The 19,741-nt window shown below is 37.5% G+C and overlaps 1 protein-coding gene across 2 annotated transcripts in view; it reads right to left on the bottom strand.

Moving 5' to 3' along the window:
• Positions 1-617: 617 nt before the first annotated feature.
• The window catches only part of TOP2A (topoisomerase (DNA) II alpha), a 28,434-nt gene continuing 9,310 nt past the window's right edge, over positions 618-19,741 (bottom strand). For both annotated transcript variants that reach the window (XM_014536129.1, XM_014536128.1), the window contains 22 exons: positions 19,265-19,390; positions 18,594-18,704; positions 18,344-18,449; positions 18,144-18,253; positions 17,826-17,918; positions 17,142-17,256; positions 16,917-17,038; positions 15,444-15,592; positions 13,537-13,768; positions 13,212-13,346; positions 12,884-13,084; positions 12,524-12,719; positions 9,159-9,250; positions 8,670-8,828; positions 8,462-8,545; positions 7,324-7,506; positions 6,019-6,109; positions 3,799-3,951; positions 3,433-3,556; positions 3,043-3,086; positions 2,280-2,479; positions 618-1,735 (listed from right to left, as the gene is read on the bottom strand). In XM_014536129.1, coding sequence (XP_014391615.1) covers positions 1,610-1,735; positions 2,280-2,479; positions 3,043-3,086; positions 3,433-3,556; positions 3,799-3,951; positions 6,019-6,109; positions 7,324-7,506; positions 8,462-8,545; positions 8,670-8,828; positions 9,159-9,250; positions 12,524-12,719; positions 12,884-13,084; positions 13,212-13,346; positions 13,537-13,768; positions 15,444-15,592; positions 16,917-17,038; positions 17,142-17,256; positions 17,826-17,918; positions 18,144-18,253; positions 18,344-18,449; positions 18,594-18,704; positions 19,265-19,390 — 2,952 coding nt within the window. In that variant the 3' untranslated portion in view covers positions 618-1,609. The remainder of the gene's footprint in view (positions 1,736-2,279; positions 2,480-3,042; positions 3,087-3,432; positions 3,557-3,798; positions 3,952-6,018; positions 6,110-7,323; positions 7,507-8,461; positions 8,546-8,669; positions 8,829-9,158; positions 9,251-12,523; positions 12,720-12,883; positions 13,085-13,211; positions 13,347-13,536; positions 13,769-15,443; positions 15,593-16,916; positions 17,039-17,141; positions 17,257-17,825; positions 17,919-18,143; positions 18,254-18,343; positions 18,450-18,593; positions 18,705-19,264; positions 19,391-19,741) is intronic.

Here is a 19,741-nt window from a genome sequence, read left to right as displayed (position 1 = left end):
GCCCGGGCATGTGCCCTTGACCAGAATCGAACACGGGACCCTTTAGTCAGCAGGCCGATGCTCTACCCATTGAGCCAAACCAGCTAGGGCTAAAAATAGTTTTATTTTTGACATTTAAATATTTAGTATATCTACACTTAACTTTGGTGTAAGATGTGAGGAGGGGTTGGATTTATCTAATAGTTGTTTTTTCAATTAGCCAGTTGCCCCAATATAATTTACTGATATCAAGTAGTTGACTAGGTTTATTAAAATAGTTGTTGACAAATGAAAAAGAAAAAAAGTTGTTGAAGTAAGGAATTGTTTAAAAATATACACACATATTTAAAACGCTTTACTGATGTAGGGCCAAGAACTTTTGAGTGTGAAGAAAAATGCAGTACTCATGTATAAAATTCCTAGAGAAAAAACTTGATTGGCCTCAATTAGGTCATGGTGCCTATCTCTTAGACGCACCACTATGGCCAGGGGCAGTCAGGAACATTATAATATGATCAGAATAGTTCTCACAAGGAAGTGAAGAAAAAAGTGTCTAAATGCTTATTTAAAAAAAGTGAAGAGGGATTTTACAATAAGAAAAAGGTATAATGCAGGGAGAAAAAAGGACAATCAATGGGTTGCAATGTTTAGAATGTTTTATTGAAGTACAAAATTGTTGGAATTAAGCTAAAAGGAAATACATAGTAAATATTTACAACATTGATTGATAACACCACTGAAGTCACACACATGTAAAAGGCAGAAAGGTCTTAACAAGTTTGCAAGTTGAAAATTATAGAGATTTCCTAAAATGGATATAACAACTAATTGCTGAGTATGGAATCAATAAAATATGTAATATCTTTGAGTAAATATTGAGCTCACTCTTCTGCAATCCAACACTCTATAGAAGTTAGTTTTTGGGAAATTCAGACTCAGAGGCAGCAAGAGGAGAAAAGTGAAAAGTTGAGATAGTCACATAACTTATGGTATAATTTCCTTCATCCTAATGTCTGTGTTGAGGTTAAACAACCAGGGTGTTTTTTTCTTCAGCTTCTGCTGATATTCTGAAGAATATGAAGAATATAAGCAACTTCTCATTACTTGAACAAAAATTCAAAAAAGGCTGACTGGCGAGTATATTTTGTACTACAACTACAAAATTCTATCTGATGGAAAATTACCTATACCACAAAGAGAAAACAGAATTAATCATGCTTTACCTCATATTTATGAAAGTAGGAAAGGAGGTACAGTAGATAGACACTTATATCAAAGTGCTCCAATTCTAGCTTAATATATGGCCAATAAACTATGCTGAAGTGACTACTGCATAACTATCTCTAGAGTCCAGAAGTAAAATCAGATTTTAAAGACAAAAGAAAATAGACTAAAAACATAGACAAAGCAGAGAAGAAAACAATGCCCGTGAGATGGACCACCCTTTAGATGGTGTTATAAAGAGATAAAGGACACTGTGAACCACACTTCACTTTGATGGTTCCAGATTAAAACTATCTTCCCCAAACTAAATTCATAGGGGAGGGAACGAAAAAAAAAAAGATTGAGGTAATTTTAAAACCAGTCTTCAGCTCAATAAGATCATTACTTAAAATAATCACCTCACATTTTAAAACAGATCTTCATCTGATTCTTCAAGGTACTTAATAGGTTTCTTTGTCCGTCCAGATTTTACCCGAGGAGCCACAGCTGAGTCCAAGTCCATATGGAAGTCATCACTTTCCCCCTTGGATTTCTAAGAGAAAAGCCAAAGTAATTTGCACATGTTAACCTGACAGCAGAATTTCAATGTAAAAAATATGTAATCTAAGTCTAAGACAACTCTCTCATGGACTAAGAGGTATATAACTTTGTTACTAAACTAAATACAGTAAAAGCTAATGAACTGGGATTTAAATTTTCTTACAAATGTGCTAAATTATTAAGAGCAAAGCTTGGTTATGTTTTGAAACACCTACAGCAGCCCTAACCAGTTTAGCTCAGTGGATAGAGTGTCGGCCTTCGGACTGAAGGGTCATGGGCTTGATTCCGGTCAAGGGCACATACCTCAGTTGCAGGCTCCTCCCCAGCCCAGGCCCTGATCAGGGCTCCTGCAGGAGGCAACCAATCGATATATTTCTCTCACACTGATATTTCTCTCTGTCTTTCCCTTTCTCTTCCACTCTCTCTAAAAATCCATGGAAAAATATCCTTGGGTGAGGATACACACACACACACACACACACACACAACACAAAAACAAAATCCACCTACAGCAAAGAATTAGGATAAACACCCACCTTGCTTGTGACTGCTTTAGAAATCATTTTCTCAAAATTAGAGTCAGAATCATCAGAAGAGGATGCCTTCCTTTTGCGGCGAATCTTGGTTTTGGGGGGATCTGGCTTTTGAGGGACATCAGAAGTCAAGCTTGGATCCTTTTTAGTTCCTTTTGGTGCAGCCCTTTTTTTGGCACCTGTAGTGGAGGTGGAAGACTGACCTGCAAGTCAACACAAGCATTCATCATGGCCACTCTAACATTTGCAACTGTGTATAAATCCTGTCCTGGTCATAGCAATGAGCTAGATAATGCCTGGCATTTTGAGAAACATGCTAATCTTAAACCTTTTAACCACCATTTTTTATTATAAACATCTAAAGATTAGATTTGCTTTCATTTGGAAAATACTTAATTTTAATATCAATAGTAAAATTTGGGAATAAAAAATTAAGATTGACTTGTGGCAACCAATATTAGTTAATCCCAATATTATTAACACATCTCTAAGACAGGCTTTTTGCCGCTGTTTTCTTTACTGTCATGTGACCTCCTGGTTCATAGGTTGACTTTCAACCACTGAGGCATGCCAGCCGGCAGCACATTAAACGTAGAACCTCTTTATTTGCAAAATTAAACCTAATGAACAACATCAATGTAATGCTAATGAGAACCCACATTTATTTTCAAAGGCAGGGCTTGGCTAACGTAGTCTGCATTAGAACCCAGGTGGATCTGAGTACCCCAGGAAAGCAGACGGCTCCCTCTTTTTACTTAGTACACACCTGACGTGGCGCTCTTCTGTGGTTTCAGTTCTTTGTTCGTATGTCTAGAAGAAAAAAATTACATCCTGAGAACCAATTCTAAATGTGTCAAACAACAAAGAATACATCATCAGCTATTAAAAATAATCATGATAGCCCTAAACGGTTTGGCTCAGTGGATAGAGTGTTGGCCTGTGGACTGAAGGGTCCCAGGTTCAATTCCGGTCAAGGGCATGTACCTTGGTTGCGGGCACATCCCCAGTAGGGGGTGTGCAGGAGGCAGCTGATCGATGTTTTTCTCTCATCGATGTTTCTAACTCTCTATCCTTCTCCCTTCCTCTCTATAAAAAAGATCTATAAATATATTAAAAAAATAATCATGATAAAACCCATATTAGAAAAGATACTTACTTTGGGGAAGTTTTGGTCTTAACTGGACTAGCATCTGATGGGACAAAATCTTCATCTTCACTTTTTTTATCAATATCTGAGAAATCTTCATCTGAATCCAAATCCACTGTGAATTTGGCTTTTGCTATTAAAAACATACATATACAAATAATCAAAGGGGTAATAGACTATTTGATCCACAGATTGATATAACATTTCATGAAGATTTAAGCTTCAGTTTAATTTCCTAAAAGATGCTTTAGTTTAAAAATTTTTAAATATAATTACTGCTCTAAGATAGAACAATTTCTGAGATTAAGTGCCCTGAAATATATATCGGCCATTAAAATCTCTTAGTGTATCTACATATTTGTCAATTTTTCTTACTTGCTGCTCTTCGTGGCTCTACTTCTCGTGGAGGGACATCAAAATCACTTTCATTACCGCTCATATCTGATTCCGAATCAGACCAGGGGTTTCTCTTCTTTCCTTTTTGGATTGGTTTAAATGGCAATGTGGTTTGTTTCTTTGCTTTGTTACCTAGAAGGGAGATTAACCAACTTTACATATTCTTACACCCACTTTTCTCTATCATCCATCCTTCAAATATTTCTTGAGCTCTGGGCTAGTATTGGAATACAATGGTGAACAGAAACAGAAGTCTCTTCTTATGGAGCATACAGCTTAGTCAATGAATCCCATAATACGTGTTGCAGAAAACAGATGGCGGTATAGGTAAATCGCCTGTACTCGCAGCCTCCTACAGCCACATCAAAATTACAACTAAAATACAGAACAACTATCATTCAGAACCACCTAAAAGGGGGCTGAATGGAAGTCCGACAACTAGAGAAGTAAAGAAGAAAGCATACTGAGACTGGTAGGAGGGGCAGAGGCGCTGAACGGGCTGGACTGGCACCCACGTGTGCTGCTTTTTTTAATAGGGAGAGAGACGGTCTCTGTGGAGGCTGCCTGTGAGGAGCAAGGGGTCCCAGCCCTATACCAGACCCCCCAGCCCAGGCTCCCAGAGCTAGGGAAAGAAGTCCCCATAACTACAGGCTGTAAAAACCAGCAGGGATTGGGGCTCAGTGACACGGAGACTGCTGGAGACTCGGGTGTTCCTTTTAAAGGGCTGGTGCAGGAACTGAACTGAATGTCCTGCTTCCTCTGAGCTGCAGTGTCAGGGTGAGGCTCTGGGGGACCCAGACACATAAGGGGAGGAACTGGATTGCCTGGCATTGGGGCAGGAACTTGGGGGCAGCTTTCTCCCAGACCTGGGTTCTCACAGGGGTTCCTGAGGCTGGGACCTCCCCAGTTGCAGGGCTGACTGGCAGCCTTATCTGTTTGCTCCATCCTGGTTATTCCCTGAGACCCTGCCCCATCTAATTTGCAACCCCACCCAACCTCTTTGCAGCGGCTTGTCCTTGCTCAGGCTTCAGACTGTGCTAAAATATTGCAAACAAGCTGCAGCGGGGTTTAGCATAAAAGGCGCAAGACCCTGCTGGAGCATGAGCCTAACTTGCTTCACAGCTGCACCTGGCCTGGGCACCTCCATACCCAATACAAAGAGCTCCTGCAGGGCGGCCCCAGGCAGTGGCTGACTGCATCTCCCTGGAGGCCCTAGAGGCAATGCTCCCAGTGGACATCTTCAGACCATAGCAGATTATATCTCTATACATCCATTAGCAACACACTCATGGGGCAGACTCAGTGAGCACCAAAGTCCCACGGAAGCAAGTCCTGCTCCATAGGGGTGTTTCCGCACAGCAGCTCTCCCACTGTAGCCATAGCTGGTCCTTACAGCCAGTTTGGCCTGGAGGTCAATTCCTCCCAATGAAACAATCCAAATACCTATCAACTGATGAACAAAACAAAATATAGTATCTCTAGAATGAAATATTATTTGGCAATAAAAATGAAGGAAGTATTGATACATGTTTACTACATGGATGACCCTGGAAAACATTATGCTAAGTGAAAGAAGCCAGACACAAAAGACCACATATTATATGATTTCTATTTATATGAAACGTCTAGAATAGGTAAATCTAGAGATAGAATTAGATTAGTGGTTGCCTAACGGGAGGAGGAGTTGGGAGGAAATGGGGAGTGACTTTCAATGAGTACAGTGTTTCTTTTGGGGGGCAAGAAATTGTTCTAAAACTTTGGAGAATACCAGAACCATTAACTGGTCCACTTTACAGCATGAATTTGGTATGTCAATAACTCAATGGGGAAGTTAAACAAAGTAGATACTCAATAAAGGCATTAATCTTAAACTGTAGGGATAATATAAACATGACTAAGATGTAGTCACTGTACTCAAGCTTTTAACTGGCTAGAAGGAGAAATCTAATTAACTGAGTTTGTTTTCTTTGGATCCCAACTGAGGAATCCAAGTTGCCAAATTAACAAATATTTCATTACAAAATGATCTCTACTCAAATAAAATCCCAAAGACAATTATTAGTGAGGTTCAAACTACTTCAGATATAGCTCTCCTTCATGTTACGCACTAGGAATTTATTGAATAGCTATGTGGAATGTGCTAGGTAACAAACATAATTTTATCTCAACTCTACCATTTTCCTTAAAATGTTTTAATACCTGGTTCTCTTTTCTGTTTCTTCTCTAATCTTTGTTTTAGGCTTTCTGGTTCCACACTGTCCTCTTGAGGGCTTCCTTCAGTATTTTCATTCTAAAAGAGTAAGATGAAAATGGTCAAGCTCTGCCAAATTTTATTACAGTAAAACCTCGATATAACAGATTAATTTGGAAGATGGGGTGCCCGTTAAAGCTGAAAGTCCATTATCTATATAACAAAGTAGGTTTTCTGAATGTGCATGTTTAAAAATTGACAAATTAGTGAGTTTACCTGTTTTCACTTTTGTAGACATGTTTGTGTAGTTAGAAGTTTAATTTCACAGAAAAGTTTACATATTGAATAGGTCTAATAAATGCGTGCATTCACCAGTCACTTCACAGTAAACAAATGCACACTGCTGGAGCATGCCTTAGTACGTCAGAACACTGACTTAGCATGTATTAAAACTACTGCAGAAAGTCATGCCACTGACAAGAGAACCAATTACCTTGTACAAACAAATGCAGTGTGAACACGTGCTAATCACTGAACATTGTTTATGAGCAAAGACATTTTGATTTAAATATGTAGACTATAGTTATAGATATGTACTCTTTATTTATGTGGGCAAAATCACTAGTATTTTTTCCAACATATAGCCTATTCCCTAAAATTTGTTAAAAATAACAATGAATTAATAACAAAAAATATAACCTGTTAACTTAATTATAAGCAAATCTTGGTTAAAAGCGTTTAAAAGTTAACAAGGTGTTAATTTTCACATGTGACATACAGACTAGAAATTTTGTCCATTAAATTTGTCCGAAGTCCATTAAATTGAGGTCTGCAAAAATCAAGGGTTTACTGTACTTGGGATAATACAAGGTCAAGTATACACATCTATATCCGGTCAAAGTGATTTTTTTCCTTTGGGTCTGGTTAAGAACTCTGAATAAAGGTACAAGTATGACTTTTTCAAGATATTTAAACATTAAAAAAAACAGGCTCATAAGAAAGGAATGTTATACCCTGGCCGGGCAGCTCAGTTGCTAAAGAGTGTCATCCTGATATGCCAAGGTTGTGGATTCAATCCTCGGTCAGGGCACATACAAGAATCAACCAATGAATGCATAAATAAGTGGAACAAATCAATGTTTCTCTCTCTCTCTCTCTCAAATCAACCAATAATTTCTTTTTTATAAAAAGGAATGTTATGACTAGATATAGGGTAAATTCCAAACTATGGGAGTAGAAAACTTATAATTTGTTCAATTTTATGTGAAAATAAGCTTAAAGTATTTTATGTATAATGTTTTCAAGAGTATTACCTTAATTTTCCTTCTAATTTTCTTTTCTGCTTCTGCTTTCATCTCTATGGTCACCCGGGGGACGACTCTTTTTCCACTTGGAGAAGGCAAAACTTCAGCCATTTGTGTTTTTTTCCCTTTTCCTTTCCCCCCTTTCCCAGGAAGTCCTACTTGTTCATCTTGTTTTTCCTTGGCTTCAACAGCCTAAAAGAGGGATAGAAGAAAGCAAGTTTGTAAGCTAACAAAGGCATTATAACATCTTTATTACTTTATAGGGATAGCATAAAAGGCAAAAATTAACACGTTAAGCGCCCAGCCTGTTTTGTCTTCCGGACGGAAAGTATAGTGTCAGTCACGGGTGACTGACAGGGCGCTTAATGTGTTAAACAGGTTTCAACTAGTTATATCTTAAAATAAATTTGTGACAACCTGTTCCATATCTAAGTATACCACCACAACAGTGAATATATAATTAAGACACACTTTGAACAGTGTGGGGATAGAAGATTGGGTTCTACTCTTGATTTTACCACTGAATCTTTCTGAGGATAAAAAGGGCAAAGTAGGTTAGGGGTAAAGTACATATATACATATTTGTAAACTCAAAAAATAAGGATGTAATTCTAGTAATGTATTCTTATCCAATCAACTGATTGTAAGCTGCACATCATACTGAATGCAATAATATAAATTTGCATGGTAATCCTTTTAGCTTCATTTGTGAAATGCTTTTTCTTATGTCAAAATGTAGGAAAACCGAACAGTGAAATTAACAGGATCGTCGAAACTACTAATTAGCTAGCCCTGAAGATAAACTGTTTCTGTCCTTTTAGGTTGATTTGGAGGACTGGGTTGGGTTGGTCTTCTTTCACATTTAAATTCTTATCTTCTTAGTCCCAATAGGTCAAAAATCAACTCTTGTCCTCCTTCCCTTTTCCTCTTTGTCTAGAAACTTCCAGGTTAGTATGTTTCCTGGCATCATTTACTTTATTCTAACTAGTTTAAAACAGTTTGTCTTTTATGTGTTATCTTGTAATATTTCCTTTTGCCTCCATATTCTTTCTACTGCCAATTGTGAAATTTCTTGATAAAAAGGTATATTGATAGAACCTATTATTTCATTAGTAAAAATTCTAAAATGGACATTATAGCTACACACCTCCAGCTCTTCAATAAAAGCAGCCAAGTCTTCTTTCCACAAATCCGATGGACTCTTTCTCTTTAATGTTTCCAGCTCTTGTTCCTTGAGAAGATAGTCAGCAAATTTAGAGTTAATTTATATGCATAAACAGTATTTTCATGAAGCACACGTTTTTACTTTCACAGTTAGAATATAACTAAGCAAAATGTATCATTCAACAACTCACTTTTTCATTTCTTTGTTTACACAGTTCATCTTTCTTTTCTTTAGTTAGGTACCAAAGTGGCATATCAAGAAGGTAGTTGAAAGTTGGTCCAGATGCAGAGTCACTTTTTTCAGTTTCCTTTTCATTGTCACTCTCTTCATTTTCTTCTTCTTCTGTAACCTATGGGAAGAATTAAAATGTAGTTTTAATAGGAAATATGAAACATAGACATTAGGTTATACAGCCTTTTTAAAAAATATTTTATTGATTTTTTACAGAGAGGAAGGGAGAGGGATAGAGTTAGAAACATCGATGAGAGAGAAACATCGATCAGCTGCCTCCTGCACACCCCCTGCTGGGGATGTGCCCACAACCAAGGTACATGCCCCTGAACAGAATCGAACCTGGGACCCTTCAGTCTGCTGTCTGACGCTCTATCCACTGAGCCAAACCGATTAGGGCAGATTATACAGTCTTAATAATATAGAAAAATGTTAACCAAGAAATTACCTTTTGCTGGGCTTCTTTCCAAGCCTTCACAGGATCCGAATCATATCCCCTCTGAATCAAAACTTTAATTAATTCTTTTTTGGGCTTATTTTCTATTAAAAAATATAAACAGAGGTAATAGTTGGTTTTGAGTAATATTTTAGGAAAGTAATAAGATTTTACCATAGTAATTCAAAAGATTAGGACTGGAAACTAGTAAACTATTTTTATCTTGCATAAATTTGTACATTCTGATATATATAGCTGACCCTTGAACAATGTAGGGATTAGGGGCACCAATCTCTTGAATAGTTGAAAATCTCCATATAATTTGATTCCCCTAATACTTAACTACTAATAGTCTACTGTTGACTGGAAGCCTTACCAATAACATCAACAGTCGATTAACACATATTTTCTGTGTTATATGTATTATATACTGTATTCTTACAATAAAGCTAGAGAAAATAAAATATTAAGAAAATCACAAGGTTCATCTGTTTTTTTTCAAATTGTCACAAACCTTCCAGAATTTTCCAAAATATTTATTTAAAAAATTAGTGTACCCACACAGTTCAAATTTGTGTGGGTCACCCTGGCCAGGTGGCTCAGTTGGTTGGAGTGTCATCCTGTATACCAAAAAGGTTGTGGGTTTGATTCCTGGTCAGGATGTGTACAGGAGGCAACCTATGGATGCTGTTTCCCTCTCACATTAATGTTTCTCTCTTTCTTTCTCCTCCTCTCACTCTAAAAAAAAAAAAATCAATAAAAATGTATCCTTGGGTGAGGGTTAAAAAAAAAAGACATAAAAAAAAAATCCCTTGAAATTAAGTATTCTCCTTAAAACCAGTGATTTTAAACCTTTTTCATTTCATGGCACACATAAGCTAATTACTAAAATTCTACTGCACATCAAAAAAATTTTTGCTGACCTAACAAAAAAATAGGTGTAATTCATTCACACCGGACAGCTATTGTTGTGTTGGCTGCTGTCATTTTTTAATTTGACAACCTAAGGGAAAGAGGTCAGTGCCCCTGACTAAATAGTCAGGTATTGCATTTTAAAAAATTCTTGCAGCACACCAGTGGAAAATCACTGCCCTAAAATACTGACAAATGTAAATTACCACAAGAGGGCAGTCAAATCATATGAGGTTATGATCTAATCATAACTCTTTAACAAAAGATAATCCAAATCTTTATTTTTGGTCTCTATCTCAATTATAGACCCTGGTTTTTAAAAATTTCAATATATGATTAGGCAAGTCTTTAGTGCCACCACCCAAATATTGAGTTTTCCATATTGCATTTGTTCCCCTTTTCTTACCCCCCAATTTTTTTTTTTTTTAGTTTACTGATTTGAGAGAGAAACATTGCTCTGTGTTCCACCTATCCATGCATTCATTGGTTGATTCTTGTACGTGCCTTGACTGGAGCTCAAACCTGCAACCTCGGCATATCAGGATGACACTCTAACCACCTGAGCTACCCAGACAGGGCTCATTCCCCTTTCCTATAGAACCTTTCTTCCAATGTTTACAGTAGTCAATACAACCTTTACTTTTTGTTTCTCTTTGAGTCATGTCTAATATTACTATTTTAGCCTTGTTTTAAGTAATAATAGCTGTGAAATTAAGGGGTTGATATACTAGTGTTATTATTTTTTAAAATATTCATGAAATTGAAGATATAACAAATTAAACATTTTTGTGTACCACCAGAAAAATTTCCTGTGATCACTAGGAATTCGTGTTGTCATATTTCGGGGATTTGCTACTATAACCTAGTAGCATGAGTTAGTTGCCCAGCTTTTCTAGTTAGCTTTGGTCAGAACTAAGCTATCTCTTTTCACCTTCTTTTTTTTTTTTTGGTGAGGTATTACAAATTTATTCGATCATCTGCACACCAGGTGGCTGAGCCTGGATAGCTCTAGCACACCTTCCTTTTATTCCAAGCTTTTTGGTCAGTGAAACCCCACCCCCCGCTTCAATTTTTTTTTTTTTAATTGAGAGAGGAACGTAGAGAAAAGATCCATTGCCTCCTGCATGTGCCCCGACCAGGGGTGGACCCTGCAGTCTGGGTAAGTGCCATGAATCTGTCGCCTTTTGGTGTAGGGGACGATGCTTCAACTGAGCCACACCAGCCAGAGCTAGAATGTCTTTTAAAAAATCCCTAAAACATGACCTTTCAGGCTTAAGTACACAATTTACTTATAATAGAAGCCATTTATAATCTTACTTCAAAAGCACTTTATCCTATACTAGAGGCCCGATGCATGAAATTCGTGTAAGAGGACTTCCTTCCCCCGGCTGCTGGCACCGGCTTCCCTCTGGCACCCGGGACCTGGGCTTCCCTCACAGCCCCAGTTTCATCCAGAAGGTCGTCTGGAAGGATGTCTGGTTGAATTAGCATATTATGCTTTTATTATTATCTATACTAATAAAAGGGTAATATACTAATTAGACCGGACATCTTCCGGACAAAGCCACTGTGGTGCGGGCCGAGGCAGAAGCGGTTAGGGGTGATCAGGCCAGCAAGGGAGAGCAGTTAGGGGGATCAGGCCGGCAGGGGAGAGCAGTTAGGGGCAATTGGGCAGGCAGGTGAGCGGTTAGGAGCCAGCGGTCCCAGACTGCGAAAGGGATGTCCAACTGCCAGTTTAGGCTCGATCCCTGATTGGAGAGTGTGCAGGCCAGGCTGAGGGACCCGCCCCCCCCCATGCACAAATTTTGTGCACTGGGCCTCTAGTAGATAATAAAAAAGCCTAATATGCAAATCAACTGAACAGTGGAACAACTGGTTGCTATGATGTGTACTGACCACTAGCGGGCAGATGCTCAATGCAGGAGCTTCCCCCTGGTGGTCAGTGCACTTCCACAGGGGGAGCACTGCTCAACCAGAAGCCAGGCTCACAGCTGGCGAGCACAGCAGCAGTGGCAGGAGCCTCTCCCACCTCTGAGGCAGCGCTAAGGAGCTGCTAGCAGGTGGGTGGTAAGGAGCAAGGGGTCCCAGACTGCTAGAGGGATGTCCAACTGCTGGGCTGAGGGACCCTCCCACGCCCCCCAATGCACAAATTTCATGCACCGGGCCTCCAGTTTCCTATAAGACTTTTCTCTTGATCAAGTAGTTTATATAGGAACCTCTTCTGGCTCTTTTCTGTCTAAATGTCAACTAAATTTTGATTTCTCAAGATGTTCAATCTAGTAAAAACTATGTCTTTCAAACTATAAGATACCTAATTAAGTATTTCAAAGAAATGCTCATTTAAGTAGCCAACTGAACTAAATGGATTTGCCCTCCCTCCCCACCATTACTCTCTCCAAAAATGTTTAAAGTAAGTTTGGCACAATTGTAGTTTAGTACACACAGTTATTATCCAAAAAACATACCAATGATTATTTTGCCATCTATTTTCTCTAAGATAAAGCGGGCCTGATTGTTCAGTTTAGCAGATTCAGCGCCAAGCATTCCTAGAAGCCATTCTTTTCTTAATCCATAATATTTAAGCCTGAGTTCATAGAAGTCTCTTAGAATATCAAGCACCGTGTCATATTTCTTTAAACAGCCTACGTGGTCAAAAAGCACCTGGAAAAAAACAAACAGGAGTAGAGCCAAGAATAGCTAAGTTGGCTAAACTTTAATGGTTTTAGAGAAATGACTTTATTCTTTCAAAATATAAAAGTAGCCTATGATTTCCTTTTCAAATTGATATTATCTTCTTAGTATAAATTGTATGAGATAAGACATACCATAGAGTTGCATGTGAGACTAGTTTGGAGTTTGAAGACTTTGTGTAGTCCAACTCTCTCAGCCTCAGCCAGTTTTTCTTCAGTCATCTTCACAACAAACTTCACAGTGGTATCTGTATGATATTCCCTATAATCTGTTATGAGAGGTGGCGTCTTCTCAGTGCCATTCAACATGGGTTCTAGCACCTGTTCTTTGTATGTCTAAAGAAATAATCCTTTTGTAAGTATCTGAAACACTGGCTCCTGAATAGTTAACAAGCATTACAAAAAGTGTTTTGGCTGATACACACACACACACACACACACACACCACTCCCCCATTACTTACCTGGGTCCATGTTCTGATGGGAAGCTCTGAGATTTCAATGGTTGTGGAATTAAGAATAGCCACTTCACCACTAATCACATATTGATTTGAAGCCAGCTCTTCAATAGTACCCTTGAAGTTCTTATAACTTGGAAGCTAAATTGGTATTTAAAAAAAGAATGTTTTCTAAATGTGACACTAAAAACAGAAACCACAATAGCATAAAACAATAAATCTAACATTTAAGTGTGAAATAAATTGTATACTTATAGCCTCTTTAACCATATAGTCTACTGAATTGAAACCAGAAGAAAATTAACGTTCCTAATACACACAAAATAGTTACCATTGGCAAAGGTTCTTCTCCATCCATCAAACGCCTGATGTTATTCACAACTTCACGAATATCAAAGTTGGGGATTTTGCAGGACCACCCAGTACCAATTCCTTCAGCACCATTTATCAGCACCATGGGTATAATAGGAATATACCATTCGGGCTCCACACGTTGGTTGTCATCATATAAGAACTTTAATGTGTTATCATCTTTTGGTGGAAATAACAACCGAGCCAAAGGACTAAAGGAAACAATCAAAGAATGTTATTTTACAAAAATACTGGCTTTGATATTTAACTTCATGAAAAGGACATATGTTATCTCATATCAATACATGGATTTACCTCAGCTTTACTTGCTAATGTTCTCTTAACAATATTTGTTGAGCACTTTCTTTGTGCCAGGCACTACAGACTTAAGCCTCAGCTTCCAAGGAGCTCACATTCTAATATAGGAGCTAGACATGAACTTAGACTTTGTCAGGGGTGCAATAAATGCTAAGAAGAAAAATAAAGTAGGTAAGAGTGATTGAAGGGGTGCTAAGAAATGGTAGGTATTTTCTGATAGGATAATGTTTGAGAAGAAATCGAGAGAATCAACCCGGAAGTTATCTGCAGAAAGAGTATTGCCAGCAAGATGGACCAGTAAAGCAAAAGGCCCTGAAGAGGGAGTATGCCTGGCATGTATAGACAAAGAGGCCAGCCAGGTGTGTTCTAAGCAGAGATAATATGAGATGGAATAAAAAGATATGGGGAGTGGGTGCATAGATCATGTGAGGTCTGGTTAGTTAACCTAGGGCTTTAGATTTTACTCTAAATGAAGCAGTTGGAAGGTTCTGCACCAGTGACCTATTTTTAAAAAATTGGCTGCCCTAAGTGACTTCAAGGTTTTTAGCCTGAAAATTAGAAGGATGGCATTCTACTTATTGAGACAGGATTTTGTTTTGAACTTGTGTTTGAGATACTTGCTAGATATCCAAGTGATAAATGATAAGCGGATAATTGGACATATAAAAGTTTAAATTCAGGGCTGGAGTTATGAGACTGTATAGATGAGGTATCATTATGGATGGGAACTGAGAACAGCTAGTGGAAAAAGATCTGATGGAGCTTTGAGGCAGGCCAGCATTTAAGAGGTTGGGAAGATGAGTAGAACACCCAACAAAGAAAAGACTAATAAGGAGGAGAACCAAGTCTGGTGTTTTGGAGGCCAAAATAAAGAGTTTTAAGGATGATGGTGTGATTAACTCTATTCAGTGTTGCTGAAAGGTTAAATATGATGATAGCTGAAAACTGACCATTCATAGTGTACTTTCCATAGAATTGTAAAGGAAGTACGATTTCAATTGTGGTATTTAGGAAGAATCAAGCCCTTTACTCTGATGCAAATTCTGCAGCAGGGTCTCTCAAACTTGGCACTACTGACATTTTGGGTGAGATAATTCTTTGTTGTGGGGGACTGTCCTGTGCTTTGGAGGGTGTTTAGTAGTATTCCTAGCCGCTGTCCACTAGGTGCCAGTAGCGTGGCTCTCCTAGTTATGACAATCAAAAATGTATCCAGACATTGCTACATGTCACCTGGGCAGCAAAATATCTCCTGGTTGAGAACCACTCTCTATATAAAGAAAAGAAAATATAAGAAATGGAAGTAAAAACATTTATAGTTTCACAAGGAAATAATACTTCTAAGGATACAAAGGCTATGGCTATCAAACTGAAATAGAATTTTGTCTTTCTGCTCATTGCAAAAAGTAGCATAATTAAGCTTTAATGTGTAGTTTAAAAAAATTAATATTCTAAGCATCTGCATCAAAAGTACATTTTCTGATTGAATTTTTATTTATTTTTGTCTACTAAATCTCATATTATTTCAAAATTGGAAATGGCAATTCACTAGAAATTGAAAGCATTACCCACCTGAGCATTGTGAAGATGTATCGAGGACTAGCAGAATCCTTGCCACCATGCAGCCTGGTACCAAACTGACCAATGGGCTGCAAGAGGTTCAGATTATTGCTACCCACAAAATTCTGAGCCAAATTGATAATCGTCATCATTAGTGACATCTGGGGAAGGAAAAGATTCATTAATCTGATCTGTAGACTTTTAATAATACATACCCATTATTATGCCTAAGCCTTACTATAATTCTGTAAGGGTTTATGAGATACAGATGTTTACTGATTTTCCCCAGATAAGTGTACATGGCAGATGTAGTGCTTTAACCCCAGACTTAGGACTCCAAGTTCAGGGCTCTTGCCTTCCAATAATTTCAATCAAAAAAGGTATAGCTCCTTTCTTCACTCAGAGCAGAATAAAAAATTACTTCTTCAAGCTACAATATTTCACTCATTTCTACTCTAGCATGTATAACTTTATTCTATAGTTGTCTGTGTGTGTGTGTTGTCCTTCTTGGTTAAACTGTGATTATACCTTGAAGTAAGATACATATTTGTCTTATCTTTTGTACCTGGTGCATGGTAAGCATTTAACAAATCACGATCATTTACTAGGTACCCACTATATTTTATTTTTTTAAAATAATAGTTTTATTGATTTTTAGGGAGAGGAAGGGAGACGAAACATCGACGTGAGAGCATAACATCAGTCAGCTGCTTCCTGCATGTCCCCTACCGGGGATGGAGCCCACAACCCAGGTATGTGCCCCTACCAGACTCAAACCAGCAACCTCTCAGTGCATGGGACATTGCCCAACCAACTGAGCCACACTGGCCAGGGCTACCACTATATTTTAATTGAAAGCAACAAGTAAGACAATCATTACATTTAAAGTTCTAGAAACTTATGGCAATCTAGTTCTTTAAAAAAAGCAATTCAATTACAAAATAAAAAATGAATGTATGTTTGTGTAAAGTCAAACAATTCAGATATATATAACACATTGGAATATTGCCCTTTTTAATTTCCAGGGATAATAAAAGTCAATAATTTGGAACATATTGTTCTACACGTTTTGCTTTAAGTATTGTTCTGCCTCTTTTTTCCCCAGCTGACAACAGGACACGAACATTCTTCAATGTTAGTACAGACAGGTTTACTTCAGTTATAGCAATGATTCTATGCATAGATGTGTCACAATTTATAACAATTTCCCAATCACTGGACACTTTTGATGTCTAAATTTAACATCCAAGTTATAATAAACATCTTTGAACACAGATCCTTGCAGATTTATGATATCCTTATAGGAATATTTTCAGAAATAGATTTGTTAGGCCAAAGTGTAAGCACATATCTAGTCTGGCAGATTTCACCAAATTGTTCTCTACTACAAATGTACCAGGCTTATATTTTCACTAAGTGTTTGGAGAATAATTTTGCAGGTATTTCTACTATAATGCTTTCCGGAAACATAGATCGTGTGTTTACCTCACCATGATGATAAGAAGACATCTCAGCCACTGACCCAGCTAATTGAGCAACCTTCACCTCTCGCTTGTCATTCCGTTTGAAACACGTAAACAAAACCTTTCTCTGACCTGGTTTCAAACCTTCAAAATGAAAGAAGTGCAAATATTAGTATCCTCAATTTAACCATTTCTGGGCATTGATTTCTATGTTATGACAAAAACAGACTAAAAAATTGGAACTCACCATCCACCATAGATGGGATAGATCTCTCGTTATCAGAATTTGAGAATAGGATAAGTTCCTTGTTTATGAAGTCGTTGTACGTCAGATATGTGGTAGTTTGCCCATACAAGTAATCCTGAGGGACCAAAGGGAGTATTACATTATCTAGTTTAAAATAATGAAACAAAGAAACCTCTCAGTATTTTTAGGATAGTTATTAAGCCCCTTAAAAATTCAGAAGTATTTAAAAATATTTTTCAGAAGTATTTTGTTTTTTAAATAGATTTTTATTGATTTTTGGGAGAGAGGGAGAGGGAGAAACATTGATTGGTCGCCTCCCATACGCACCCTGACAGGAGAGTGAACCCACAACCTGAGTATGTACCCTGACTGGGCATAGAACCGGTGACCTTTTGGCACACAGGATGACACTCAACCAACTGAGCGACACCAGGCAGGGCAGAAGTAATTTTGTTTTAAAGATAAAGCAAATTTAACTGCTGCACAATTAGGAAAAAACTGCACTGTCTTTGTAATTTCTTTTATGCCCAATACATTTATGCAGCATTCTAAATAAGAATACTTACATAACTATTGATTACTACACTTTTTACTGAAATAGCTACTCAGTAACTTAAATTTGTTATATCAATCCTAAAAGTTCAGTAAATAGTACATTTTGTGGGATATATTTAAAATTTTTACCTCAGGAAGGCCAAGTAACTTCCGTTGTCTTCTGTCCTCCATGAAATGAGTTAACCATTCCTTTCGATCATCTGTCTGTTTTTTGCTAAAGGCCTATAAATTAGGAGATGAAAAATATGTCATTGGACTACTAGGTTCCAAAATATCTCTTGTATAAAAACTAAAACAACAAAAACTCAGTTTTAAAAAAATATCTGGTTCCTTTCTCTGGGATATGCTTTCTGAAAACATGCTATTATGCAAAAATGTTTCAATTGACTAGCTAAAGCAGTGATTTATAAAACTAGAATGCATGTATGAAATACAATTCAAACTCACCAGACTGATCGCAGCATCATCTTCAGGACCAGAATATTTGAATTGGATACGATGTCTTTTCATATCTGCAAAGTATTCTTTAGCTTCTTTTGATGTGCTGGTGCCCAAACCTACATAACCAAGAATACCAAGTTACCCCCTATAATCTTTTATAGAATGGTATATTACAAAATGAGAATTCTATGAGTTTCATTACAAACCTTTGTAATACTTGACTTTCCATTTTTTATGATTTGGTGTAGAATTCTTCCATTCTTCAAATTCAGGAAGACTATAGAAAGACATTTCTTGCTTGTTTTTAGACACCTGTGGTAAAGTACATATTGCTGTGGCTTTGCACAGTGCTGGTACTCCTACATACCGCCATACTTCATTGGGGTTATGTGTGTATATAGGTTTGAGAAGTAGGGCCTTAAAATATCCTTTATGGTATCTTAGAAGTTAATATACCTTTACAATGGGAGTGATAAATTCCTCCAGAAAACGATGTCGCAGAAGAGAGGGCCAGTTGTGATGGATAAAATTAATCAGCAAACCTTTGATATGGGAACCATCTTGGTCCTAGAAATATTTGGAAGGCCAAACATAGAACTGTTTAGGAACTCAAAAAATTATGATTGACATATTGGGTAATTTCTCAAATTTTTTCTTCTATGGCGGTGGTTCTCAACCTGTGGGTCGTGACCCCTTTGGGGGTCGAACGACCCTTTCACAGGGGTCGCCTAAGACCATTGGAAAACATATAATTACATATTGTTTTTGTGATTAATCACTATGCTTTAATCATGTTCAATTTGTAACAATGAAATTGGGGGTCACCACAACATGAGGAACTGTATTAAAGGGTTGCGGCATTAGGAAGGTTGAGAACCACTGTTCTATGGGGATTAATAAAAAAAGGCTTTTAAAATATTCAAAGACTATTCAAATGCAGACTATTAACCTGTATATGTAGTGTACATATGATATAAACATAATACTATATCTGCTTAGATACTGATTAGAGATAATGACCAGAGCTCCAAGTTAAGTAATTTCCTTTCATTGCAGGAAAGCAATGCAACAATAAGGTATGTTTAATTTACTATAACAATCTAAAGTATCTGAAAAGCAAATCTGACCTGATCTGTCATAATCATTATCTTCCCATAACGAAGAGTCTTCAGTGAATCTTCATCTTCATAGTTTTTCTTGTACTGAAGACCCACAATCTTTATGATATTGTTAATTTCGGCATTTTCCATTATCTGAAATGGACATATATTGTTTATAAATGTGAAAAGAACAAAGAAATACAACAGTGTATGTTGCCTGGATTTTCTTGAGCTCTGGTATTTTAAGTTATTATTAGCCTATACTTTAGTAATCAGAAAGATCTGTTAAGACGTGATATAGCCCTAACCGGTTTGGCTCAGTGGATAGAGCGTCGGCCTGCAGACTGAAAGGTCCCAGGTTCGATTCCGGCCAAGGGCATGTACATTGGTTGCGGGCACATCTCCAGTAGGGGGTGTGCAGGAGGCAGCTGATAGATGTTTCTCTCTCATTGATGTTTCCAACTCTCTATCCCTCTCCCTTCCTCTCTGTGAAAAATCAATAAA

Source organism: Myotis brandtii, unplaced genomic scaffold, assembly GCF_000412655.1.
Source record: "Myotis brandtii unplaced genomic scaffold, ASM41265v1 scaffold157, whole genome shotgun sequence".
Lineage (NCBI taxonomy): Eukaryota > Metazoa > Chordata > Mammalia > Chiroptera > Vespertilionidae > Myotis > Myotis brandtii.
The sequence above is the reverse complement of the archived record's forward strand: the minus strand, read 5'-3'. Positions and strand labels throughout refer to the sequence as shown.